This window comes from Artibeus jamaicensis, unplaced genomic scaffold, assembly GCF_021234435.1.
Source record: "Artibeus jamaicensis isolate MK-2021 breed Jamaican fruit bat unplaced genomic scaffold, CSHL_Jam_final contig_354, whole genome shotgun sequence".
Classification (NCBI taxonomy): Eukaryota; Metazoa; Chordata; class Mammalia; order Chiroptera; family Phyllostomidae; genus Artibeus; species Artibeus jamaicensis.
Window position 1 is genome coordinate 38,826,675 of NW_026521803.1, and position 27,301 is coordinate 38,853,975.

The 27,301-nt window shown below is 42.9% G+C and overlaps 1 protein-coding gene across 1 annotated transcript in view; it reads left to right on the forward strand.

Moving 5' to 3' along the window:
* Window positions 1-27,301, forward strand: part of PHLPP1 (PH domain and leucine rich repeat protein phosphatase 1) — a 173,916-nt gene that overhangs the window by 116,191 nt on the left and 30,424 nt on the right. Inside the window, exons 5-9 of the mRNA XM_053664180.1 lie at window positions 13,842-13,988; window positions 14,612-14,842; window positions 20,073-20,275; window positions 21,968-22,028; window positions 24,282-24,377. Coding sequence (XP_053520155.1) covers window positions 13,842-13,988; window positions 14,612-14,842; window positions 20,073-20,275; window positions 21,968-22,028; window positions 24,282-24,377 — 738 coding nt within the window. The remainder of the gene's footprint in view (window positions 1-13,841; window positions 13,989-14,611; window positions 14,843-20,072; window positions 20,276-21,967; window positions 22,029-24,281; window positions 24,378-27,301) is intronic.

The following is a 27,301-nucleotide window of genomic DNA, read 5'->3' on the forward strand; positions in this document are numbered from 1 at the left end:
TCCACCACTAATGATAATCAAAAGAATATGATCCATTTAGAAGAGAGAATCCAAAAATGCTTGGAACAGTGGGACCGTTTCATATACTTAGTATTTGAAGTGACTGTTTTAAGGGGACAGTAGTCATTTAGAATGATTGCTGATCAATTACTGATGTGTTATGGCACTCAGATCAATTTCAAGGAATTTAGGAGTGAGTGTGTGGTTGTATCACACAGGCTATGGTATAAAATGAGTGTAATGTAATCTAAAATAAGGTGAAGGTTACCTTTGGGCCAAGGAGAGAGTGAATTAAACAACTTGGAGAAAGAAGTGATTTGATCTCTGATTAGATGTGAAATTTGTTTTAGCTGAAAGGAATTAGGGAGATGGGGAGGGGCATGGAGTTTTCAGAGGGGAGGAGAGTGGGAGGGAAGGAATGAGTTTGAGTTGGGTGTGCTAGTGTGTGGGTGTAGCAGAATGAAAGTTATGAAGAAATGAGTCCTGAGAAACTCATAATTATGCCTCGCATTTGTTAAGTACCTTTCTTCTTAGAAAGCTTGATTTTTTTTTTTTTTTACATTCTAATCCCCATGGAGTGGAAAACAAATGACCTTATTTCATACTCTGTTCTCTTGGGGATGTGGCATTCCAGAGCTGGGAGTTACTTATGTTAATTACTTTTCCTAACCAAAAGTTCACATAGAAACAGAGATTCTAATCTTTGTTTTTATCAGTAATTCCTGAACACCCTCTTCACATGGAAATAGTGATGCCACATCAACATACAAATCAGGACTAGCAGGCTGAAATGTGTTTCAACTCATGTGTTGGACTTAAACTGGGGCCCTTAACAATTTCAGCTTCTTTGAAATGCGTTGGCGCAGAAGAAAATTACAGGCAAACAAGAGCAGCCAACTGCTGAAGGCCGTGTGTAAGCTCAGGTGTTGAAGAAGAAACCCGCAGCTCAGGTGCTGCTCCTGGGGGGCGGGAATCTTGGGAAGGGGTGTCCACTGCTGGGTGGGGGCGCGTGCCAGCTGTTGGAGGAATTTCATGGACTGGACGAAGTGTCTTTCTTTCAGTTAACTCCTCCCCATGCTGGAAGTTCCTTTCTTACACAGCTTTGCTTTCAGATGGAGTTTTGATCCTCTTGGGAAGCTTTCCATTTCACACAATTTCCATTTTCCTGCCCTGAGCGTTTGATCAAAGGAAAGCCTTCACTTGGTGCTCGCGGCTGTGAGATTGTGTAGCCTTTGGTCCTCTCCTTGGCGGCTCCTAACCTTGTTTCTGGCAATAATAGTCTATTTTCTTCTTCCCTGTACAGTGCATTTAGAAGGGGGTGCTCAGAAAGAGACAAAAGATGTATTTATCAGCCAGACTGTACTCAATGACAGTTTGCCCTGTTGACTTCTTGGGGTCCTTTAAGCTGTTCTTTTAACGTTTTTTCCTCTTAAATAAGTGGGAGTGATCTTCAGAAGCTTTGGCTTGGTTCCAGTGAGGTTATTGTGTTCTGGCCAGTTCCATTTTTCTGTTTGTTTTAGCTAAGCTTTAACTTAACTGCTAGAGTTTAATGCTAAACCTAGTATTTGTACATATTTGCTGTTCTGCATGATAACCAACTTTTCCCTCTGTGTAGATCTCAGGGGACAGCAATGAGCGTAAGCATGCCCCGAGAGGGCCAGAGGATGCCTACTTTGCGGTTGTGGACGACACAGTGTCATCACAACTTGGGGCTTGGGAGCGTGGTGAACGTCATTGCCCATGACTTCTGAAATGACTCTCTGGCTGCCAGTGTGGAAAGCAGTAATGCCCCTGTTTCTCCCTTTCTCCTCTGCTGCAGGTCAGACACAGCTAACTCTGTAGCTCCTTCTGGCAACTACATGGGTGACCTTCTGAAAATTAGAGGCCCGCAAGGGTTTCTGTGCTTCCTAGGAGTGCCTGTCATTTTGCTGTCACTTGCCATGCTCTCCACAGTAACTGAGCTTTGAGTGGGAGGAGTCCACGCCTGCTGTCATTTCCCATGGGCGGGCTAGGGCCATGATGTTCGAGCTGGCCGGCTCTCTGGCTGACCTCTGAAGCAGGGCACACCCATCCCTCTCTGGTGATGTCTTTGGGACAGATAATTAACGAGAGAACCTGAGGGAAATCTGACTTTCCAAACAGTTGTTCTTAAAATTTTCTGTCAGAATGCACACTTTCACCCCATGTAGAAAGGGATGTGTGCCTATGTACACAGGTGTGCACGTGTGTTTAGGAGCTGCAACAAGGGAAGAGGAGGTGTTCGATTTATGTGATCTACAAATGCAAGCATCCTAGGAAAGGTTATTTCACTCCCCATATTCAGAAATTTCCACTGGTTCATAGCAGTGTCTTCATCTGGAATTTGAAGTGCTCTGATTAGTTTTTAAGCATCCTTTACAACCACCGGAGTTCTTTGCTTAACAATATAGTTTGGTTACTGTTTCCCAGTGGCACGAGTTTGCCCTCCAAATCCATGTGTCTGACAATATGACTCATGAAATGCTTGCCTCCTCATTGCCTGCGGTGGTTCAGAAACAGGGGTACTTGGTTTTCACCCTAGGCCTGCCGAGCCAGAACCTCTGGTGGTGGTGAGGCTCAGGGATCTGCATTTTTAACTGCACGCTCAAGTTCAAGAAACAGCCAGGCCACCCTCTGCTCTTTGAATGCTTTCTCTTCCCATCTGCCTGTTGAACTCTGTTCGTATCCCTTAGATAAAAGTGAGTTTTCTCTTCTGGAAGCACTCATGATATTTTTTTTTCCAGTATGTTTCATCTTCTGTTTTGTATTAGAGCAGCTTTGCTCCCAGACTGTTTCAAGTTCTGAGAGGGTGAAAACCATGCCAAGTTCATATTCGCATGTTTCACACACCTTTGTGCACAACGAGAAGTCAGAAAATGTTCGGTGAATGAAAGGTTCAGTCCTCAGATCAGACTTTATATTCCTAGTAATGTTTTGGGCATAGGACATTTTCGGTTTAACTACCAGATAAGCCTGGTCTATTCATAGTATGAGCTTAAGCTACTTATGGCACATTTTCATGACATCATTCTCCCTGGCGTTAGCTTAAGTTCACTTCCCCTTTGATAATCTAGTCTCTGTGATGGAGATGTTGCCCAGCGTTCATTTTTATATGTCCTGTATGACTCAGCTGGGGTTTCACCCAGGTATACTACATGTTTTTTGCTTTGAAAAGAAGTGGAAATAGTGACCTTTCTTCTTCCTTTTATAAAAATCTACTTTTTTATATTTTTGTTATTTTACTAACGTGGTGGTTAATATTAAACATCTCTTGAATAGTATTGCAATTAAATTGGCCAACTGTGGTACATCTTTGGGTGAGAAAATTTTTTAAATGTACTCATGGATAGAGTAAAGAATCTATTTTCATTAAAGAGATATGTTTGACTGTCACAGGATTAACATACTTCTTACTTGTCTTTTTGGTTATTATATTGCCAGTTTACTGGAGAGTCCGAAAATTTCAGATTTGCAGTGGTTATGACTCCTTGTTTTCATGAATTGGTGCAGGGTCACTGTGGCATCTAGTGACTGCAGTCTGCACTTCACTGCTGTCTCGTGATTCGCAGTGGCTTTCTGTCCAACTTACCGGGTTGGCCAAGAAGTCCGTTTATTTTTTCCAAAAAATAAGACACATTTTTTATCTTCACCAATAACTATCGATTTGGATATTTTGAGTATGTCAGCTTTCTCCTGTGTGGTAGAACGTTGATTGTCCTCAGTTGATGTCTCAATTTGATCGTTATCAACTTCAACTGGTCTGCCCGACCAGGGAGCACCGTCCAGTGAGAAATCTCCAGCATAAAACTTCACAAACCACTTTTGACACATTCGATCAGTCACAGCACCTTCTCCATACACTGCACACATCTTTTTTTGTGTTTTAGTTGCATTTTTACCTTTCTTGAAATAATAAAGCATAATATGCTGAAATAATACATTGTGTATTTCTTCTGTCTTCAGTATTAAAAGGAGTACACCAGTTTTGATACTTTTTTTAATGAATGCTGATATGACACCTGTTCCCATACAGTCTAACAAAATTATTCTGAATGACATTAAAGACAAGTAAGCGCTACTAGAGCCGTCTTACCAAAAAAAAAAAACAAAAAACGGACTTGTTGGCCAGCCCAGTACTTACTCGATTCCTGGGAACCTGCCCCTGCACCCACTCGCCCTCCCCTGCAGAGACTGTTGTGTCCCAAGGACTAGTTCAGCTTCCGGTCGGGCACAAGTAGGGGACTAAAAAGTGCCTCCTGTTGGGATTATTTTCAACGGAAGATAAAGATAAAATTTTCTTTCTTTAGGCAATGCTTTCATTTGCCTTTACAGCAATATGTCCATTGTAATGGCTGCCAAGCCTGAGTATTCTCTAGTTCCTTGATTATTATTTTGGAAAAATTATGTTCATCAGTTGCAGCTTTGGTATACTTATTCTCCTCTTTAACATCTGCAGCAATTAAGGAAATTTTGCTCAAATCCTTTTGTGGCTGTAAATTTTCATTTTATCCAAGTAAAAGATGCATGTATTTATTTTTGTTTCTTTAGTCATATGAGAAGGTTTTATGCTTAATTTGCTTGTATGGAGAGTTACGTAATGTGGTTAGGCTTCAGATGGGATGGTTTCTGTTTATTTTGGCTCCAGCCTCGAGAAGCTGGTCATGTGCCACGTTAGCATTTGTGTGGGCTGAACCTCCCAGAAGACCCTGGCAGGTGCTCTGTGGGAATGAGGCTGGCGGGCTGCTCGGGCCTTGGGACAGAACGGCATACGTAGGTTCCTGTGGATCTCATTGCAGAAGTCATGAACGGACAGTGGGAGAAAATGCTGTACCAAGAAACAGAGACGTCAGCAAGGAGAGTTCAATCCCAGGGCAGTGCCGTTGGAGTGTGTGGGGAGCAGGGTGAGAGCTGAAAGGAGCTGAGTCATGCTTTCTGAGTCATGTGTGGGTGCTCCCAGCAGTTCGGAAGCAGACCCGGGCATTGAAATGCTTCTCGTGCCGCCACAACCACAGGCTCGTCCCAGAGGAACACCGGGCAGAAGATAGTCTTTTCTTCCTTCTGCATCCATGGGAGAGAGCCTTGAAGTCTTGGGCAAATTGTTTCGCTTTCTTACGTAACTATTACAGCACATACAGGTTGCCCTATGTGGTACCTGGACCGGGGCAAAACTATGAAAACGTGCCGTGGGGCTAAGTTCACGAGCCAGTAAAGTTCCACACGACAGGAAACCGGTCCTGTCGGTTGAGGAAGGTACATCCAGCAAGTTACTGAGGTCTCTTTCATTCACTCACTTCACTGAGGTTTCTTGAGAGTAAATGTGTTCCATACACATTTTTAAAAGTACTTTGATACCAGTCTGAAGATTTGTCTTTCTAAAGATAAAAGGCATTACTCTGTCAAACTAATCATTTTATTAAAGCATTTTGCTGGCTCAAATCCACGAAGTGGGCTCCTAGGAAGAATGAAAACACAGGCACTTGATCTTATAAATTCTCTCGGAAAAAAGGAAAGAGGGAAAAAGTAAACGTAACTTGTTTTTGCCCAGACTTTTTCTTTGTCTCGTTTAGTTGAACAGCACCAAACTTTCTCTGTTTGTTCTCTCTCTTCTGCCAGTGTATGAAATTTATTTAAAGGGAATGGATTTTGTAAAGGATGTTTCATGTAATAAAATGGTGTTGGCATGTTTAGCTACCAGAAGAAAATGATTAGACTTCTACTTAACATTCCATGTAAATGTCGAGAGAAACAAACATCTAAATATAAAAACTAAAATACATAAATATTAGAAGGAAGTACAAGAGAACACTTGTACCACTTTGAGATGGAATAAGAGGACCTTTTCAAGCAAAGTGAAAAGATTGCCAAATTTAAGCAAATAAAAATTGGTTTCCGGCAAAACCCACTTCTAACTGTGGGAAAACAGAACAGCAGGCTGGGAGAGTCATGGGGCACACACAGCAAAGGACCCTGCGTGTGGCACAGCGTTTAAAGACGACAGGCGCCACTGAGGAGGGCAAATGGAAATGGCCCAAGGCCTGCCCCCGCCCAGTCAGCCGAGCAGCCACAGAATGGGGCCCACGCGGGTGCTCAGGAAGGCGGGGCACCAAGAGCTTCCCCTCCCGCATTTCTGCAGCTTTGGGGCAATTTTAAAGTGTGTATTAAAATTTAAATTGTACATGCTCTCGGATCAGTGGGTTATACGTTTGGAAATACGGGTTCACAGTCCCTTTTCCCAAACTCCTGAGACCATTTGTGTTTCAGGATTCAGAGAATTATACGTTATTGAAGACAGCGTGGTGCCTAGTCTGTACGTTTGTATAACACCCCTGGCAGGTTTGGGAAGGTAACTCCGTAAGCAAATGTGTTCGTATTTCCAAAGAGAAAAAGTGAATGTTTGCATCAGGCCAGGTCAGCTTTTGCCGCCATACGAATCAGTGAAAGGTCTTTGAATTTTTCAGAGCCTGTTGGGTTTCAGAATTATGGGTAAGCCATTGGGTGCACATCTCTTGCAAATAAAATCATTGCTGCACAGGTAGGTATGCCGGATTAGTCTAACAGCAGGAAAACTGGGAGTCCTCCTGATGTCAGCGTGGAAGGGTGGAATGAATTGCTGCATTTGTACTCCGTGTATTATGCAGCTGTCAGAAGAGCGAGTTAGATTTTTATGTCCTGACTCAGAAAGATGAGTTGTTGGTATTCAGTGAGAAAACAAGTTATAGAAGAAACGTGTGGGTGTGATGCCAGACAAAAAGTAGGGAGGGAGGTTATCTCTATTTATGCATGTATGTGTTTTAGAAGGAGGAAAGGCTTTGGAAGGTTGCATACCACGCTCTTGTCACTGGTTATCTCAGCGGGAGTAGGGCAGGGGGGATTTGGAAGGAAGCTGGAGTGACTGTTCAGGTTTTCTTTATATGCTTGTATACTTTGGCTCATTAGAGTGAGGGGGTGATGTTTTGGTAATCGAATAAAAGCGGTCTTCGTCTTCATGTTAATATAGCAAGTATCACAGAGCACTGAGGGCCCGGCAATATCCCGCTAGGGTATGGCCCTCTGAACCCTCATTAGGGAGCTGCTCTGGAGAACTAATGGAAAGCAGAGGGCTGAGCACTAGGCTCATGGCTCCAGCAGGTCCTTCATTCCTTACTATTGAAGCCCGATGATTTCCAAAGTGTATTAGTATGACCCCTGCAGGGAAGGGGAAAAACATGGCTGTTACTGTGAAACAGAAATCCAGTCACCCTGGGAATCTGTTTTTCTTTGACCCACTTGTAGGGAATGATAACTCCAGAAAATAGTATGGATTTTTGTTTCCTCTGACTCATGGAATAAAACAAGTATGGTTTCCTCTTCATGAGTGTAATATCTAACGCTCATTTTAAGCACACTTGAAATATGTTTTAAGAAGAACTACTTCCATGGTATCGTTGTTTTGTTTTAGTAGTATGTCCTTAGTTCCTGAAAGGATTTAGATGGATCTAAAAGCCAATTAGTATTATGATTCCAAGTATTATGATTCCAAACGATCGTCATGCTGTGTTTACGTGGTTTTGCGCCCTAGATATGTACAGGTATGTATAGCCATTCCCTTCTACTCAAGAGGCAGTAAGAATTTTGTATACAAATTTTTGAGTGTGGATAGATGGAGTGGATAAATGCTGAGAAAGGAGAAAAGATGAAGCACTTCTGTGATCCTGATAAAAGCAGCCCACGCGGGGAGGTGTGTGAGCATTGGCAGCTTTTGTGCATCTGTTTATTTTTCTTAAGTTTGATGTCACAGAACCTTTGCCTTTTCTCTGCTGCCCTGCAAGCATGGCAACCTGCTGCATTCTAACCTTTGGATTTAGTGTGAGAAGTTAAGCAGTCTTGCCTTTCGTAGTGTTCAGTAATTTTCTCAAGGGAGTAGTTTGGAAAATTATACCTAGAAATTTAGTGACTGAAGGGAAAAAATCCATTTAAAGCTAGCGAAGAGTCTAAAATTCACTAACGCAGTACGGTGTACTGCTGTCTAGCTCAAAAGAGAAGCTAAACAAGTGCAGGGGCAACACTGGTGATTGCTTTGTCCCCTCAGTGGCACTTCTAAGGTTCATGCCAGTCCTGCTTTGCTGTTAATTATTTTTGGCTGTGAAGTTGGAGAAAGAAACGAGAAGGTAAAAATGTTAATAGGTCAGACCCCTGGATAGTTTAGCAAGCCTTGTGTCTAGATACAGATTCATGGTTACTATACTTTTGGTTTATAATATAAAGGCAGTAAGAAATGCACATGACTGAAATGTCATTCGGCAGAGCAGTGGTTCCATCAGCTCTGTGCTGCCGTCTTTGCCTGTCGCATGTCTGGCCTTCTGTCCCCTCAGAGCCTCCACCCTTTGTGAGTAATCATGCACTTGGTTGTATGCCCCGTAGGATACGTAATTGTGAACGTACTCAATTAGAGTTCTTGTCTGTGTAGATTGCCAAGTGTGTGTACTTGATTGTACTTCTCTGTGACACTTGGTATTAAAAACAGAAGTGGTGCCTTGGAACTTTGGAATTTGTTGGACCTGAGTTCTAAAGGTACACACAGTACCCAGTGCCATTTACTCATACAACACTGTAATTCTGTGCCGTGTAACCACATTTTAGGAAAAGATCACTCTTTACTAGACTCTGGCTAAATGTTAATAACTTGGTTTCTTTTCCCTGCTCTATTACAGAACACATGCACAGGGTTATATCTTTTTCCTTAAAGCACATGGCTTGCTCTGGAGGGTGCAGTCAGTCTTCTGGGGCTGCTGGGGGTCTGGGAGCACTGGGCCCTGCCTGATCGGGTGTGAGTGTGTGTGCGCACGGTGCACCACCACCCTCCGTCACCGGGGCTGCCACACCGGGGCTGCCACTCTGTAGTGGGAAAGAGGGGTAAGCAGTCCTTCCCAGACACTGCCCTGAGGCGCCTCTTTGACCTGGGACTTGGAATTACTAGTAATCGATACCTGTTTACACAACTCTTTCATAAGTTGGAATAAAAGAAGAGCAGGCCAGAAAGGCGGAAGATTCAGGTTGTATGCAGTTTCTCTGAGTCTGGTTTTTTAATCTGGTAGCTCGGGATGTGAGAGAAGACTTCAGAGGCCCCTTCGAGGCTCACGTTCGGTAGCCCTGAGACATGAGGAGGATACATACCCACTCCAAGTAGCTCTCTTCAGCCTTGGTGCTGGGTGTGCAGAGACCTGTGTCACAGGTGTTTCTTCAAAACAAGCCAGCGTCTTGTTCTTCTAGTTTCTAAAGCACCGGAAAGAACTGTCCCCCGTTATTGCCAAACTGACCACCGGAGCTCCTGCCGTCACCACTGAAATAATTTTCAGTGGTCTTAAATGTGGCGGTACTCTCATCTGCTGTGCCTACCTGCATCGAACAGCTGTGAGGAAATGGCTGTAGCCTGAGTGAGTGTGACGTAACTTCATTTTAAGGATTAAAAGCTGTAATATTAGTTAAAATAAAACATTTTAAATTGTTTCACCCAATATGTACTTTTTAAAGCAGTTTTGTGTTGGAATCTGGGTCCGTGCACATCGGTCCGCTCGCCTGTGCATGACGGAGCTGAGCGACTTTTCTTCCCTGAGGAGACGGAAGGGTTTCTGGTCTTCCCTTCCCTGGGTGTGTTCTCACCTTGCTTTCTCCTCTGCTGTCTGTCCAGAAGGAAGGTCAAGGGAGGAAAGTCACCCCCTGCCCCCTTTGCCTCTCTCGTCTGGCTCCCGGCTCAGACTTTGCCTCCAGGTATCCGTTTCATCCCCTTTAAGCCCTGAGGGAAGTCAATTCTAGGAAGACCTTCCCTCTTATCTTTCTCTAAATTGGCAGATGCCTGTCATCTGACTGCTTTCCATATCGATTAAGAAAAAGTGGGACGGGAAGGAGGCTAAGGGTTAGAGTTTCCAGAACAGCTGAGTTTTAATGTGTTCTGATTGAGAACTTGAGTTCTCAAGAAACAGTAATGCTTTGTTTGCTAAACAAGTCAGCTGAACACTGTGTTCTTTTCTGGAAAGAGTTTGGGGGATGGGCTGCAGAGGAAGGAATAAGGAATTTAAGATACCACTTTTTAAATCAGAATCAGCGCTTAAAATGTCAAGTCTAGGGCAAGAGTATGAATGGAGGCCCCATACCATATATCTATATATTTAAGTTACAATCAAGCCAACAAACTGTTAAGTAAAATGCAGTCTCTCCTCCTACCTTGAAAAACACACTTTTTTGATGACTTGTGTGGAGGGGGAAGAAATTCTTCTACCCTTAAGGTTCTTATAGCTGGGCAGATCCAACAGAAATGAGACAGAGTAGCGAGAGAGAACAACCAACGTTAACGCACACGTATATGTATGGGGACCCCACGTGCTCGAGAATTTCGGAGAAAGAGAAAAATAGGTCCATACGACATCCTGAGCTAGGGATGAGGGGAGGCGAATGGGGGCTTCAGAGGCTCATCGCAGGGTGACAGGAAGGGCAGACGCTTTTAAGTCAAAGTTTATCCTGTTCTCCTGACCGGTCATAAGATGTTATTGCTGATACTCTTATTATAAGCAAGGCCTCTAACTCAGGTTCTTCAGGTTCTTCTCTGGGCAGTACAATTTGCATAACTCAGAGGCACATTTCAATATATCAAAATAATCAGTTCTAAGAGCTTAGAGTTTACATTCTTTTTGTACTAAGTCTTTGAAATTCAGTGTGTGTTTTATATGTAGAGAGCAGCCCAGTGTGGACTGGCCCCGCTTCACATGAGCAGTGGCCCCTAGTACCCACAGCACCCTCCTGGGCAGCGCAGATGTAGGGAAAGGGGCTCAGATGCCTCGTTCTGTGAGGGTGCTTGGCCCCTGGGAGGTCGGGCAGCTCTCCTCACTGGAAGGTCTGGTCGTGCTTTTGTCCTTGAGTTGCTGCAAAGAATAATTACCCGTCTTTACATTGAAAGCTGGTGTCCACTTTAAAATACAAAAGATACATACATAAAACTAATAGAAGATACTGGTTTAAGGGTTTGCTTTTTTTTTTCTTCTCCCATGTAAGCTTTTCAACCGCCTTTTACTCATTCTACCCACTACTGCTGTCCTTTGTTCTCAGGAGCCGTGCGGCCCTCGTAAATCTCTTTGTTTAGATGGATACACCTTTTCCCCCTGTTGCTTACACTTTTCCGAAAGTCTGTGCTTCCATTTCCCACCCGGAGGAATTCCTGGAAAGTCTTTGTACTTGTGGACGTAGGGAACATCCAGACCTGTAGGGATTTTCTGTAAGAGGTTCTGTGAGCCAAACCAATGGCAGTGCCGGGAAGAAAGGGCTCAGATGCTCCAGAGAACAGTTTGCAGTTTCTTTTGTGCATAAGAAGGGAGTGGAGGGCAGGTGACAGGAAGGTGGGAGAGAAGAAGGTTGGACTTGGATTACAGGAGAGTTCACAGTAATACGTGCTCTCTCGAGGCTGGCTAGGCTTCCGAGGGGCCTGAAAGGTGGGCATGTCAGCGGTGTGCTGACCTGGATGGTCACCAGCTGTGGGCAGGGCTTGCTGAAGGCAGAGATGAACCTTTACTGAAGAAGTTCCATTCCTGGGGCACGAGTGCCCATCGCGACCTGCCCAGGGAGGAATTTAGGATCAGATGGCCCCGTGGGGCCACTTCCCCTAGAGCTGCTTCTTCGTCCACGTACTGTGCTGTGTTGGATAATGTCTCCTGTCTTCCTTTCCTTGAGCAAGTTTTTTTAAAACCTCAGTTTAATTGCATGCATATTTTTTAACACTGTGACCAGTCCCACCAAATAGGGAAACATGCCTAGAAAGCAGGGTGCTCGTTTTGTTTGCACTGTAACAGTGGTTTCATGTATTTCAGGATAGAGCTGCCAGTTTTAGAGAGGAAAAAACAGCACCCAGAATTTCAGAAAAACAGCAAATGAAATATTTTTTAAGTATGTCATGTACAGTATTTGGGATGTACTTGCACTAAGAAATTACTTGGTTGTTACTGGAAATTCAAATGTAACTGGATGTTCTGTGTATCTGGTACACCGTTTTTGGAACTCCTTTACCTTCTCAAAAATCGAGGACCCCAAGCAGGTTTTAAGTATCAAATCTATTTATATTCACTATATCAGAAATCACACTGAGAAATAATTTACTGTAATTTAGAAAAATAGTAAACCCATTCTCACTAGCATAAATATATTGATAAAAACAGCTATTTTCTAAAACAAAAGAAACTGGGAGGAGAGTGTGGTCCTTTGGTGTTTTTATAGATCTTTCACGTCTGGCGTGTTAGAAGGTAGGCGGGGTTTTCCGTCTGTCTCAGCATCAGTCAGGCGTGTGTCGCGACAGCAGGTCGCACCTGGTACCCTCCGCTGGACGCTGCGATGAACGTGAGAGTAAGAAATGCAGGCGGCCTCGTAGTGTTGTCACGGAAAGAAGTTTGGGCTTGGGAATCTCCTATGAAGTTTAGGGGACCTCTTCTGGGGTCCCCTAACAGTATTTTGTGAACTCCTCCCCTAGGAATAACAGATCTTGTCATTCTAACTAGTGTTGTGTAGACAGACCATAGACAACCAGAACTGAGGATAAGTATTCTTTGTTTTAAGAAGGCCTAATGAATCAAATTGTAAAATATGAAACAAACTAAAAAAAATGATTATGTAGGTTTAGCAGTAATTCTTAAGTTTTATTTTCTTTAAAATACTATTAGGTCCGCACTCTGCCCTCTAAGAAAATGACTATTATGAAAAATCAAGGTAACACTTTCCACCTGTAAAATGGGCGCATGCCAGCTTTCTGTTTCGAATCAATTCTACGTGGCTGTTGACAGCAGAGCTTAATACTTTTTACTATAGACTTTAACAAATATATCATGTGACAGTTTCTTTAAAATGCTAGTTGGATTGAATTAGACTTATTTTTAAGATTATGTCTGTTCTAGGCATAGCATGCACTGCCTAGTGGGCATGGGCAGTTTCTAAAATAATTAGCACGATACACTAACTCATCTGAGTCTCATCTCAAAGAAGAAATACGGAAGTTGGCAGTGGGCCCGATACAGGATTTCACAGAGAAGTAAAACTTAATGAGTTTTACTTAATGGACAAGTGAGAAAGTGAAAGAGCCGTGAACAAAAATAAAACACGGGAAAGAGTTGGGCTGGGATGTGGCGGGCGATGGGTTAGAGAGAGTTGTTCATGAGCAGTAAATCGCTTCCCAGGGAAGACGGTGCTGCCTGACTGTGCGGTGGGGAGGAGGTGGGGAAGGAGAAAACGCACAGAAGGTTTGGAGGGGGCTGGGAGCGGCGGGGTCGGGGAGACCGGTGCGAGGGCGGGGCTGGCAGTACCACCTGTTCCTTTGGGCCTGAGCAGTGATGACTGGCACTTAAACTTGGGACTACAAAGTTGCCTGCCTTAGAGAGAGTGTAGTTCTTTTCATTTTAATTTCACATTTGGGTTAGAATGAAGCAGAAAAGCAGACGTGTCTGAGATAACCCAGAAATTCAGCAGATCTGCCTGGTTTTTTCCTCCCTCTCTGTTATCATTCACACGTGTGAATTAAGCTGGCTCAGGTAAAGCTAAAAAAATTCACTCGGCAGCGGACACCTCCCCAAATACTCAACCGTAGAGTGGTAAGTTTTTTGTTTTTGGTCTTTTCTCTGCAATGTTGATATTTTAGGTAAAACCCTGGCCCTTGAGTGCGAAGCTCTGCGTTCTAGCTCTGCTGGACTCCGTTGCTTCCTTAGGCGAATCTGAGTTTGGGCTGGGTTGTCTCTAAAGCTGTGCTCAAGTCATGTGAACTGACGCATCTGTGACCTTTGTCTTTTCTTTCCTTTTGTTTTGTTTTATTGTAATAGGTTCACCAAGTTGAAGAGTCTTAACCTTTCCAATAATCATTTAGGAGACTTCCCAATAGCGGTCTGCAGTATCCCCACCCTGACCGAGCTGAACGTGTCCGGCAACGCCCTCCGAGCCGTCCCTGCCGCTGTAGGAGTCATGCACAAGTGCGTACTGGAAACCCACCTCGGAGTGTCCCTCGGAAACTGGGGGGGTTGCATCAGGGCCACTGCACATGCGATTAGTTAACTTATGCTGGTCGTTTAAGCATTGGCCCCGAATCAAGGCTCTTGTGTAGGGTTCATTTGTTAGCTTTCATGCTTCTGAGTATCTTGTTACCAATTCGAACATCCCTGTTTAGAACTGAAGATCCCTACTGATGAGTGTGTCTGAGCATGAGGGGAGGGGTCACTCGCTCATTTTCTGGGTTATGTTGAATTCTGAGACTTAGACGTTCTCTTTTAAAAATAACAATGGAAGATGGGTATTTGGGCTGACTTCATCTCTGGCATTCACACTGCAATTAGCTCACATTGTTCCCATTTATGCCTATCCAAGTTGGGAAAATTGGTCATAATTTTTGTTTTCAATAAATGATTAAGATGTTTATCTCTGATCTTTTTTCTCTGGTATATTATTGCCTCAGGCCTGCCACCATTCATTTTGCAAAGGAAAGTACTTTTTTTTTTTTTTTTTAGTAATACGATCTGTACTTATGGAACTTGTATGTTGGTAATAAAGATATAAAACGTACACATTCTCTTTATAATTCTCATGTTTTCTTGAATAGCTTACAGACGTTTTTGTTGGATGGAAACTTCCTGCAGACCCTTCCTGCCGAGTTGGAGAACATGCATCAGCTTAGTTATCTTGGTCTTTCTTTCAATGAATTTGCTGACATTCCAGAGGTGTTAGAGAAACTGACCGCTGTGGACAGACTGTGCATGTCTGGGAACTGTCTGCAGGGCCTGAGGCTGCAGGCCTTACGAAGAACGCCCCACATTAAGCATGTGGATCTAAGGTAACCGTCTTACAGACGCACACCCCATGGCAGTGGCTGGCATCTGTGGGGGCTAGATGAGAGCCCTTGTGGTGACACTCTCCTGCCACGGGGAACGGGATAGGGAGTTGCAGTTAGGCCCCATTCTTCTATTTCTGCCCAGAGGGAAGAGTAGTGGTTAATACTGGGCTTTGGTCATACCTGGTATTTGCTTTTAAAAATTTCTCATTAATGAATGACCAGATGTATTGAAGGTTTTGCTTTGTTTTGTAGGTGTGAACCCAGTTTTAATTTGTATGAATAGATGGAGGCTGTTGGGGGAGTTATTTATGAAAATGAAACCGTATCACTAAGCAAAGTGAATCTGTTTCTCTTAGTTCTTTTCTGTGACTCGAGGCAGTTAACATCACTGAGCATATCTCCTTTCTTAAATTTCCTTCCTTGGCTTGTCTAAATGTAATATGTCCATTAAATTAGATTTCTTTATTCATGTAAACTTATGTTCATTATCTCTCTCTCCGTCCAGGTGGTTCTGCCTAGTTTACTAGTCTTTACAGAAATATAGAACTCATAATCTCTTGTTTGGCCCAAATTTAGCTAGAACTTCCCCACTCTCACCCCTTGCAAGAGCAGGGAACCTACAGTTCGAATCCCCATCACACTGAACTCCAGCTGGAAACCACTAACACAATCCTTGCTACATCAGAGAAAGTCATCCAGTAATCACCTCTTAGTACGTAAGGTTCAGTTCTGGTTTCCAGTGCAGAAAGGACCAGTATATAAGAATGTTCTTTGAAATTTCTCTATTTAAGGAAAAACGAAAGCCTACTATGGGATTGAATTACTACAAAAACAACTGTGAGGTTTAGGTTTTACTACTGACTTGCCCAGATTGATACTTTTTCACCCAAACTCACTTCCCCACTAGCTTGCGGTTTATGACCACATAATAGCCCTGTTTAGTCTTGGGTGAGATAGTTAATGTCTCTTTGCAACTGTGTTCTCCTCTCTAAATTACAGCTAATGGAACCTAATTCATGGAGCTTCAGAAAGAGTTGAGTTACAACTTCACCCTCCCAGCAAGTGTGACTGTGTTGTTATTGTTACCAGGCTGAGGCTGCTTCGCCACTCGCGGCGCCTGTCCTTCTTGGCTCTTTGCACCTTTCTGTTTGTCAGAAGTGGTTCTCTCCTTGCTTTACTGCCCACTGCTCTCTCTGGTGGTCACCCAGACCCTCACCCACACCTGTCGTGCTGTGCCAGTGTAAAGTAGCATCATCTTTTATTGTCTCCTCCATTCACGTGGTCTGGCCTAGCAAACCCAGTTCTTCTGTCTCACAAGCCTCTTGGGTTAGTTCCTTAGACCGAAGGAGTCAAGCCTGTCATTCCTGAGAAAGTGATAGCAAATTTGCAGGCCAGAATTCTTAATTCAGGGAATACGTGGTTGTAATTTACATGGCTTTGAGAACTTTTGGAATTGACAAGTGAGAGAACTGAACACTTTATCTTATTAACTTTCTTTCTAAATTGTTAACATTACTGGCTTCTGAGTCACTTGGATTTTAAAAAACCTTCATATTCAAGATTTTAAGGCCTTTTTTATTCAGCCACTCAGCAGTATAACAGTGGTCCTACTGACTTCATGTAACAAGCATGAGAGGATTTCTGAGTTACTTGGTTGATACATATAATAAAATATTTTTCTTGAGCTGAATTAGCTTACCAATAAGATCATTCTAATATGTCTAGAAGTAACTGTTCTTATTGAGAGCTTTATAAAATCTTCAGACTTCTAGTTTTAATTAGGTCTATTTAGATTAGATCAGTTATAGTATATTTAAATGCCAGAATATTCTTTGGCCATTGTTAATGTTGAGTGATCTTCAATAGATAACTGCTTCTTATTAGGCCACCGATCGAAGGAGAGGAAATTGGTTAGATTAGCTTATAATTCTGCCTTAATAGGAATAAATTAAAACAAGTTTCAGTTAGTTTCTGTAAGCAAAGGGTGAATTGTATTGATTCATTTTTTTATTCCTTCAGATAGAAATGTTATGTCAGATTAAAAGTGATCACTTTAAGTCTTTTAAAAAATCTTTTACTTAATTGTTTTTACAGAGAGAGAGAGATAGGGGGAGAGAGATAAACATGAGTTTGTTGTTCCACTTATTTATATATTCCTTGGTTGATTTTCTGTGTACCCTGACCAGGGATCGAACCTGCAGCCTTGGAAAATTGCGACAACACTCTAGCCAACTGAGCTAGCTGGCTGGGACCTTAATCTTGTTCTTTTTCTTGGGCTGGTGTTCTTTGAGTCTCATGTTATTTCTTCTATGGCATCATTAATAATTCCTCCGTCTTGTCTCTGTCGAAAATATGGGTATTACCCATGTCTCTCTCCTTGATCACTTCTCGTTCTGTTTTCTGTCTTGTGGTGGCCTGCTGTTGGGGCTTCATTGCTCACCTTTCATCTCCTTGCTAATTATTTCCCTAAGTCTTACTTCTCCTCTTGGAACTAATTCTGCTTCACCTGCAAACTGGGTAATATCACCTGGGTTTTCCCTGCCGATACATGTAACCGGGCACGTGTTCAGTTTCTTCTCATTCAGCCAGCGCTTTCCCCTGGGCTCCTGTCTGCTGCCCGCAGCACCGCTTCGCTGGTTATGCAGACTCTAAACTGCCACCCTGTTTCTCGTTTACCACCAGGTTCTCTCAGTTCCTCTTTCACCGTAGTTTCTCCCCCAGCCCCTTCCCTTTGCTTCTCACTGCTGCTCTTGTCTCCTGGCCGAGCCATCTGATGCCGTCATGCCGCCTCTCCAGCAAGCACAGCCTTGCTCCGAGCCTTCAGCTCTCCGGTTGGGGCATTCAGGCTCTCGTGTCCGGTTTCCCCTCGGCGGGCTGTGAGTTCCTTAATGAGGAGGCTCTTGCTCAGAGCTGCACGAAGTGTGGTCCTCCATCCTGTGCTGTCAGGCCAGCTGTTCGCCACTTTTCCACAGCGAGATACGCATAGAATTTGAGACTTCATATTTTAGAAACAGCGATTCAACGTTGCCGCACTATCCAAATAGGCTCGTGCAAGTAGAACGCCCACTGGAGGGGAACCCGCATGGTGAGCCGCTTGTGGTGTGACCCGTGTGCCGGTCATGTGCACTGTGACTGCACACCAGTCTGTGATGCCAGAAGTTTAGAAAGTGGGTCCCTCGCCCACATAGATAACCTGGGAAGCGCTGCTCGTCTTGATCCTTGACCCCCCTGTGTTAGATGTAGTACTTGATACATATTAGTGGACCAGCCCTCGGAGAGCCATATTCTCCTCTCACACGCCCTGCCCTGTTCACGCATGTGCTGACCTGCGCCCTTCCCTTCGGTCCAGCGGCCATCTGGCTGCTTCCCCAGACGGTTTTCTTCTCCCACGTACGCCTTTCCCATTCTGCTTGCCCCGGACTCAGCTGAGACGTGTCCTCTCCCATGACATCTTTTTTAACTGGTTTCTGTGTTTTGTCCATCATTTGTATAGCACTCATCACTGTTTCTAGTCCGAATACTTTATTTATGAAAGCACATGTGATCTTTCCTCATGAAATTTCAAAATCTATAGAAAAACACCTCGTTTTATTAATTTCTTGTCAAGTCAAAGCCATTGGGCATTGTCACCATAGCCTGTAACTGTTCCAGAGTAATGCTCAATGAATATTTATGAAAGTGACAAAATGGCTGTGTTAATTGAGGGGGTTATTGGAAGGAAACTTGAACCATATTTTGCGTCTTTAAAAGTTCATCCTAAATAGTTGCATTATTGTATGATTTTGATATTTGAATCCTGGTAAGACTTGGCAACTTAAACCAAACAGTGTAAATGTTAACTTCCTTTTCATTATAATTTGTTTGGTCTCATTAAACCAACCCTCGAATTATTTTAGTGTTAATACATTGAAATTGTGGGGGTAGCAAGTTCAAATGAAGATGATAACGCCACACTGCAAAGACCATATAAAGTGTAGAATAGGGAGGACAGGGGACATGTTGCCAATTCTTGCAGTCTTTTATATCCAAAATGAGATTTGCTTTTTCTTTTTACTGTGCATGCATTTTCTAGAATCAAGTGAGCATTTGGAAATAGTCAGATAGCTGGGTCGAGGCCAGTTTTTTAATCTTACAACCTGTAATGAAAGAGAAGAGGAGCCAAAAGCTGCTCTTGGGGACATTGGAAGAAGCCATGTGCCACACTTGCGGGTCGACAAGTCCTAGCCCTTCATTGTCACTCATCCTGGAGTGTTAATGGCTTTCTGCTGTTGCTATTAATAATTCAGTTGCCATCATTTTATTTTAGTTTTGAAAGGTCAGAAATACATAACAGAACGTTTGGCTTTTTTCTAAGCTCTGGCTTTCGCATTAGTGTTCTTACAACCCAAGTGCGTGGTCTCGGCGTCTCGTTGGCCTTGTGATGAGAAGTAGACTGTTCTTGTTGTTTGTGAAGAAGTTGAGCCCAGCAGACTGGGGGTCAAGACTTCATTTGTTCTTCTCCCCTGGGAAGCTGAACATGTCTTTGTTGTATCGGTGTCCAGTCCCTGCTCCTCCTCACTTAACCTCTTGGTGGCCCCTCCGCAGCAGCGCCAGCCCCCCGCTACCTGGTTCTCGTGCTGGAGCTCTGCCAGCTTTTCCCCCTGCCCCACTCAGGCCTGGACTCGTTGCTCCTCGTCGTTGTCCTTCGTTTTATAGTTTCTCAGTGCATTCTAGATGCCAGGTTTTAGTATTTCCTGCACGCTGCTCTTTCAAAGCAGTGTTTTAAAGATGGAGATGAACAGTTCTGGGTTTTGAGCCTGTCAGAACCAGATACTTTCATTCCTGTCTCTGGTGCATATGTGGCTACCATTTGCACATGTGTCTTTCATGGCCACACATCTGCCTGCCTACTTGTCCTCTCTCCTTCCATAAATAGTCAACGCAGTCGTAATCTGCTTCTTGTATTTTTGACCATATTCTTTCAAAATAAATACATAAATAGACTTTTTTTCCCTCTTCAGATGAACTCAGGTAAAATCAGTACACATGCTCCTCCTCCAGGCTTAGGGGTTGTAGCTAAAAATAGCCAAAGAATCTGACCAGTTAAGGAAGGCCAGCGGCTGCGATGGAAGAAGACTTGCAGGACTGTAATGCAGTGAGACTTGATTCCCTTCTCCATATCTGGCCATGTTAGGGTACAGCGATTTATTTCGTTAACTGTAGCCTCTTTCTGTGTCCTTTTTCTCTCAAGACTGAACAAAATTAGGAAGCTAATAGCAGACGAAGTAGACTTTCTCCAGCACGTCACTCAGCTTGATCTGCGCGACAATAAGCTTGGTGATCTGGATGCCATGATCTTCAACAACATTGAAGTTTTACACTGTGAAAGGAATCAGCTGGTGACACTGAACATCTGCGGCTATTTCCTAAAAGCGCTCTATGCCTCTTCTAATGGTAAGTGACAGAGACGGCATCAAAGCTGCGCGGCTGGCTCCAGAGTTTGTTCATGCCATCGTCTTCACCGGGTTTGATGGTTCTTTCCTTGTTTAGTAAAATGTGTCAAATTTTGCTAAGATAAAAATCATAAAAGAAGAATTCTGATTTGCTACTTAAAGGAATCCGAAAGGGGGATTTTATAGTTCCTAACTTGTTTTTCTCATGTTGTGATTACTTAGATAAGTTACTCCCACTTTTGATTTGACACCTCTGCTTGAAGAAAGAGTATAGGGAGGGCAAACAGTTTCTTGGGCTGCCTTGTTAATAACAGTAAATCTGGAACCTTGATTTAATCCTGGAGAGCGAATGTGAAAGGATCCATCTTGGATTTCATTCAGGTCCTCAGATTTTCTGCTCCACTGACAAAGGGACTCACCGTGAGGGAAACCTTACTTACAGACCCTAGGGACACCACCAAGCCAGAGTCCTACTCATTTATTAAGCTCTCTGTCTTAGAACTTGGAGATCATGGCTATTGGTGATATGGGCATGTTTGCTCCTGTGAAGGTGGAGTTCTTGTTGGCAGGAATGGAGAGTATTCCCAAGTTAAACAGATGTTAAACAAGCAGCTGTTGCATGCATAGTGCGGTGTTTGGGTTCTGAAGGGTAAAGGATTTCTTAAAAATGAGTTTACGGCCATCTCCCTGGAGAAATAAGCCAGAGCTTAAATAGTTGTAGGTCCCTGAAGGGTCACAGGTTTGGACAGCCAAGGGCACAATGCGGGTGTTGGGAAAGAAAGACTTGGAATGTGGTTTGCTTGGCAGGTGGAGGAAGACAAGGATTCTGAACTGCAGGTGCTTGCTGGGGAGTAAGAAGTAATTATGGTACGCATGGCGAGGCTTTGAAGAGGCATGTGACAGATGGGATGCTAAAAGACCGTACATGACAGTCGTGTGCAGAGTGCATGCTGGGAGAGGAGTGGGGCCACCCCATCCCCCGCTAAATCCAGGTTATTGCAGTGGTCTTCATGTGAGCTGATCATGTGCCGTCAGGAGTACAGGTGTTGATTTGGGACTCTGAGATTATACCTGAAACCATGGAAGTGAGGCAACTGGAAAGAGAACGTAACAAAAGCAGACTTACAAACCCTCCTAGGTAGCTGGTACCAGAGTGGGCAACCAGGTAGGACCTGACTCTGATTAGAAACTACCCTGTCCCAGAGACAAAGCTCTAGGTGGACCGTGATGTCCTGTTTTAACCAGTTTTGAGGAGGGGTTCTCAGATTTGAGTAGGGAGAGTCATTCCAACCCTCAGGAGCGCTGTTTCAGTAGAGTGAAAAAGGCAAAAGCCAGGTTGCATTTGGTTTTATAAAAAGGAACAGTGAATGTTTAAAAAAAAAACAACAGTATTTATATAGTTCATCTTCCAGATAAAATTTAGCATGCCTAACAAGGAGAGCCACAATAAGTGGATGGGAAAGAGGTAGGAAAGTAGAACAAGGGATTTATTTTCGACTCTGAGCAAGGTCTTGTGATTGAATTAGAAGCTGCGTGCCCTTCCCTGTAGTTCCGGAGGAGAACAGATGGATGCATTGTACTTCCTAACCTAAACAAGCAGCGGGGAGTCAGCCCAGGGACGACATTCTGCACACACAGAGTCTCTGTGTCTCTTGAATGGTAACGCTTTTGTGGTTTTTTTTCCGCCTTCTAGAACTTGTTCAACTTGATGTTTACCCAGTTCCGAATTATCTGTCGTACTTGGACGTTTCCAGGTAAGAAGCCAAGTCCTAGGGTGCTGTACCGTCTGCTTGAAAATTTCTTAGATAATTCTGACTGAGCATAGGCATAAAGAACTTATTCTATACTTTGAAGTACTTTAATTTAATAATTTTAACTTACCCTCTGAAAACGTGCATGAGTATCTGTCAGTTAAAACGCTGCACTTGTATATTGTAGTTCAAACAGCAGAGTCAAGGTGTTATGTTGGCATGGACTCCAGTTTGAACACCAGGCTTGGGTTTGGAGGATCAGTGGATTGGAAGGTTCCGTAGCTCTTTAATTACATTAACCACATTGTCGTGTCTTTCCCTGAACTGGTGTTGATTTCATGAACAAATATTGTGCTGTATTTCTTGGATTTTCCCCTCTTCCTCTTTGTTATTTTGTACATACATCTCCTAGCTAAGAACCCTGGGAAAGTAGCCACCAAAGTAGCCTGCCAGTCCTTACTGAAGCAAGCGTGGTAAGGCTTCCCATCAGCCTGCTCGCCTTTCTCAGCTCTTTCCTGAGTAGCCGCCCGGCTCCTTTCATGCAGACTCACTGCGGTAGAGCGTCAGTCACGCCAGTTCCCAAACATATTACGGTAGACTTTTTCCTGAAGACATAAAGCATGTATTTGCACAAACTAAACTTTAATAATCTTAACACACTAACACTGAACTCACTTTTAATGTACTTCCGAATGAAATACCCCAAGTTTTCTGATCAGCCACAGTACTTGGGAGGATGTGGTCCCCTCACAGTGCCACTGTTAACGCATCTCAGTGTGCGAATCACACGTGTTAATAATGTCCTCAGTCATAATTATGTAAGAATGTCAGAATTTAGCTATTGTGAGAATTGTTACAGTTATAGATTTATTAGAAATTTATCATTATAAAATCTTTTATGAGTAGTGCTTCCTACACTTCCTGCTGAGTTCATGTCAGATGATGTTGTTCACTGTGCTTGAGTCAGATATTACCTGACCGAGTTATTTATTTGTTTTCCTGTTGGCCTTGGTTGTTATCCTCAGTTTTTAAAATAAGAACAGTACTGGAGCATTGGCCATGGAGTGAATTTACTTTCCCTTTATTTGTTGCGTGTAGTTGGCTAGTGGTTCCATCATGTATTTACTAGGCACTTCGAGGTCCTCAGGTTCAGAGTCCCACACTCACAAGAGTTTTATTGCATATTGAGGTTGATTTTAGTGAGAGGTACTTTCACTCCCCTATTTTACCGAGATGTGTTAGAGGTTCATTGCTATAAAATGAAATTAATAAGTGTATCAATCTTTAGGGTTCTAAAGCCAGAACTGTATGTGCCTATATAGACACTAAGCAGAAAATAATGTATTGTTTTGTATATTTTAATTGAAAAGTCAATATAATAGTGAAGAACATGAACTTTAAATCACACATAATGCTACCACCCTAATATTACAACTATTTTCACTTTTGCTCTAATATAATTCTCATCCCAAGCATCATATTTTTACAGAATTGCCTCTCTGTTTTTAAAGCATTATAGCTATAACATATTACACACCATTTTAGATTCTTTGTGCCTGGTCATTTTACATATTTAAAAGAAAGATAAGAGGCTGAACTAAACACCTGTGATTAGAGAGACATTCCAATATAGTAGATTTGTGGAAGGAGGGGTCAATTTGTGTAATAATTAAAGCCACAGTTAGTTTAGGTCACTTGCTTCTGGTAATTACAGTTACCACCTCGTGCCTCTGTAAATGTTTTTGGATAGTGAATTCTGAGCCGTGAGAGCCAGTGTGTCTTTGCTCTGATGCCCTTTCCCCCCTTCTCTGTGCTTGCATGATGCCCACGGGGGCTGAGAATTGTTTCAGTCTTAGGAGTAAAAATGCAAATTGGAAAATGAAGCCATTTTATGCCGTTTGACTCTTTGACTTAACTGGAAGTGTATGCTTGTTTGTTCCCGTGTAAGACCTCCTCTCCCTAAACTGCATGGGTTTACAGTCTTTTTAGGACGGCAGTTCTGGGAGCCAGACTTAAAAAAAAAAAAGACTGTGGAGAGGATGTAACTGTGTCCTTTCCCACCTTTTCTTTGCTTTATATTCCTTATCAAAATCTTACTTCTATGTTAAAGTGAATACATGTATGCTTTTGATTTATATTCACTGTATTTGGGGATTTCATTGACGTTTTATTTATTCTGTGTAATTATTTTGAGTTTCAAACTGTATTTTAGGCCACATTCCAATCAAAGAAAAAATTGTATATTCTTACATTTAGGAACTGCTTGGAAAATGTGCCTGAGTGGGTGTGTGAAAGCCGAAAGCTAGAAGTTTTGGATATTGGCCATAATCGAATATGTGAACTCCCTGCACGGTGAGTATTAACCACAGATTCGATACGCAGGTGTAAAAATCAGTGATTCAGTGTCGAACTTGTTATTAGGAACCCCTAAAAGTGTTACGTGCGTGTGCTTTTTCCTTTCTATTGAGTTTATTGGGGTGACAGTGGATAACAAAATTACCCTGTTTCTGGTGCACAGTTCCACAACTCATCACCACCCGGAGTCAGGTCTCCTTTCGTCACCATTTATCCTCCCAAGTTGTCCTCTACCCCTCCCAAAAGAGCTTTGCTGCGGCTCATTTGGTTGGAGTGTTGTTCCATGACCAGAGGGTTGCAGGTTCAATTCCCAGTCAGGGCACATACCTGAGTTACAAGGTTTGGTCTCCAGTCTGCACATACGATCCCATTCCAGGCATGTGCGATTCCCAGTCTGGGCACAGATCTCTCTTCCTCTCTCTCTAGAAAGCAATGGGAGAATGTCCTCAGGTAAGGATGAAAAAATACAAAAAATACATTTAAATACATATTATTTTTAAATACATTTAAAAATACATTTTAAAAAGTTTTTTTTAAACCTTACTTTTTAAAACCTAGTATTTATTATCTTTACCTCACGTAGTGTCTCTGAGTTACAAACTTTCCTTAGGCAGTGAAGAGTGATAGGAAGCTTCGACTCTCTGCTACACTTTTCAAATGAATGTAGTGGATGGTTCCTGGTGGAAATTTTTAAATAAGCCAAAAGGAAATGTTCAGAGACTCAGCAAACAGTACGATTGGTTTGCCTGTGTAATCTTAATTCTTTCCAAATCCTCCCCTTTGGCCCATTAACTTGACATGTCTGCCTTACCCACAAATAATATTTGGTTTTCCTTGAGCATAACTTCGGGGGAGAAAAGATTATTACATCCTTAAACCTAGAAAGGGCAAACTGGATCCTTTTTTATTTTATAACTTTTACTTTAATGCCAAGATTTCTACATCAGCCATATGATGACATCTAATATCCACAGACACAGACATCTTTGCGTTGATTGTGACACGAAGTATTTTTCGACCATTAGTGACTGGCCCTGAAGTTCATGACCAGAAGAGGAGTCCGTCCTCGTGCTGGCCTGTGGGACTTCCTGTGATGATGGGGATGTTCCGCACCTGTGCTGTCCAAGTGGTCCACTAGCCACGTGTGACGTTTGAGCACTTGAAATGTGGCTGCTGTGCCTAAGGAGCTGAATTTTAACTTTTACTTAATCTTCATTACTTTAAATTTAAATAGCCATTTGTGACTGTTGGCTGCCATGACTAGGGTCTAGCTGTTCGAACCATTCCCAGCCAGTCATGGGGCAAAAGAAGCCACTTGTTTCTGATAGTGCATACTCAACAATACCAGTGAAAATACTGTAGAAATATGCCACTATTTTGGAGTTAAATTTTACTTTAGGTGCATGATCTTTAAAGGCATATGACCGATGTCCCTCTGTTCTTCTGTAAAGAACAAAGATCGTGAACTGTACATGCTTGGTCAGCCTAGTAAATGTGTTGGAGTTTAGCTATTTGATATGGTAGCTGCTGGCCATTAGCCAAGAGTCTGTTGAGCAATTGAAAAGTGGTTAGTCCTAATTGAGAAGTGCTGAAGTCAAAAATATGCACTGGATGCAAAATAGCTCAATAATGTTGTACGTTAGTTACATTTTAAAATAATATTTGGGGTATATTGGGTCAAATAAAAAGTAATGTAAGAACTAATTTACCTGTTTCTTTCTACTTTTAATTTTAAATTACATATGCAGCCCACATTAGATTCCTGTTGACTGAAACTGGCAGAATGTGGTTCTCATAAAGAAAGTCTGGGTTTATGTTTTCAGTCCCTAGAAAGCCCAGCTTGGGCGACTTTCTCGACTGTACGTTTGTTGTACCTGTAAGTCCAGTGTACGCTGACTGAGCATTTCGGGGACACGGTGTGCGCAGCCCATCACCAGCAGAAGGCTTGGGGCTGTGCCCGGTGCCGGCACTGTGTGTGGGGCGGGGGTGCTCAGGAGACAAGCAGCAAAGAGGAGTACAGGCTACTGCTAAGTAGGGAAGCGCTGTGATGGAAACATTCCTGCGTATCTGCTTTTCTGTTTGCTCCGTGCTGTTCGCCGCTGCAGCCTCCCTAGGGCCTCAGACACAGTACCTGGGAGTCTAAAGCCTTTGCTTCGCTGCGGGCTGCAGCGAAGATGCTGTGTGCATGTACCAACAAGTAAACAATAAATGCAGGTGACTGGCATTTCACCTCATTTTCCCCCAGAGCCAGTCTCTGATTGGTTCTGCGTTAGAACAGGCCTTTTGGGGGATCTAAACAAATGCTTATTCAAAGCAAATCCCAAAATGCTGTATTGTCAAGGAATTTAAACAGTGTCCGTTTTTGTGTGTGTGGTGGGACAAAAGCAGTGCATTGTTTTGTTCTCGTGTACGGTGGCGTTTAGTCGTGGACTTTGTATTAGCCCAGCATTGATCTGACATTCCAGGCAGGACAGTGAGTCATTGGAATTTGATTAGTGTTCATGCTTTGTTTTCCTCAGTGGTGCGTGTAAAGGATTTGACAAAACAAAAGTTAGTATTTCGAAGTGGAAATGTGTTAAAATGAAAAGAAGGTGTTTTGTGCTTAGTGTCCAAAAGAATTGAGCCAAATTCAGTAAGTAGCATTTAATACTCATTCTGCAGCTATCAAATCTACTTTTTTATTTGGAAAAATCAGAATAAACAATTTGTCACCTGTCTTTCAGTTACCTGTCTATTCAAGGGTAAAGTGTGTGTGTGTGTGTGTGCGCGTGTGTGTAAATAATAAATAACCCAATTCTAAATTGCAGCACAAGCCAAGCAAGGCAGTAAAATTGGTGAAGCCAATCCTGAATTATCCGGTTGAAGTGACCGTTACAGAGACCTTGTGTTAACTGTGACTGAATGACAGTCCTGGACAATCT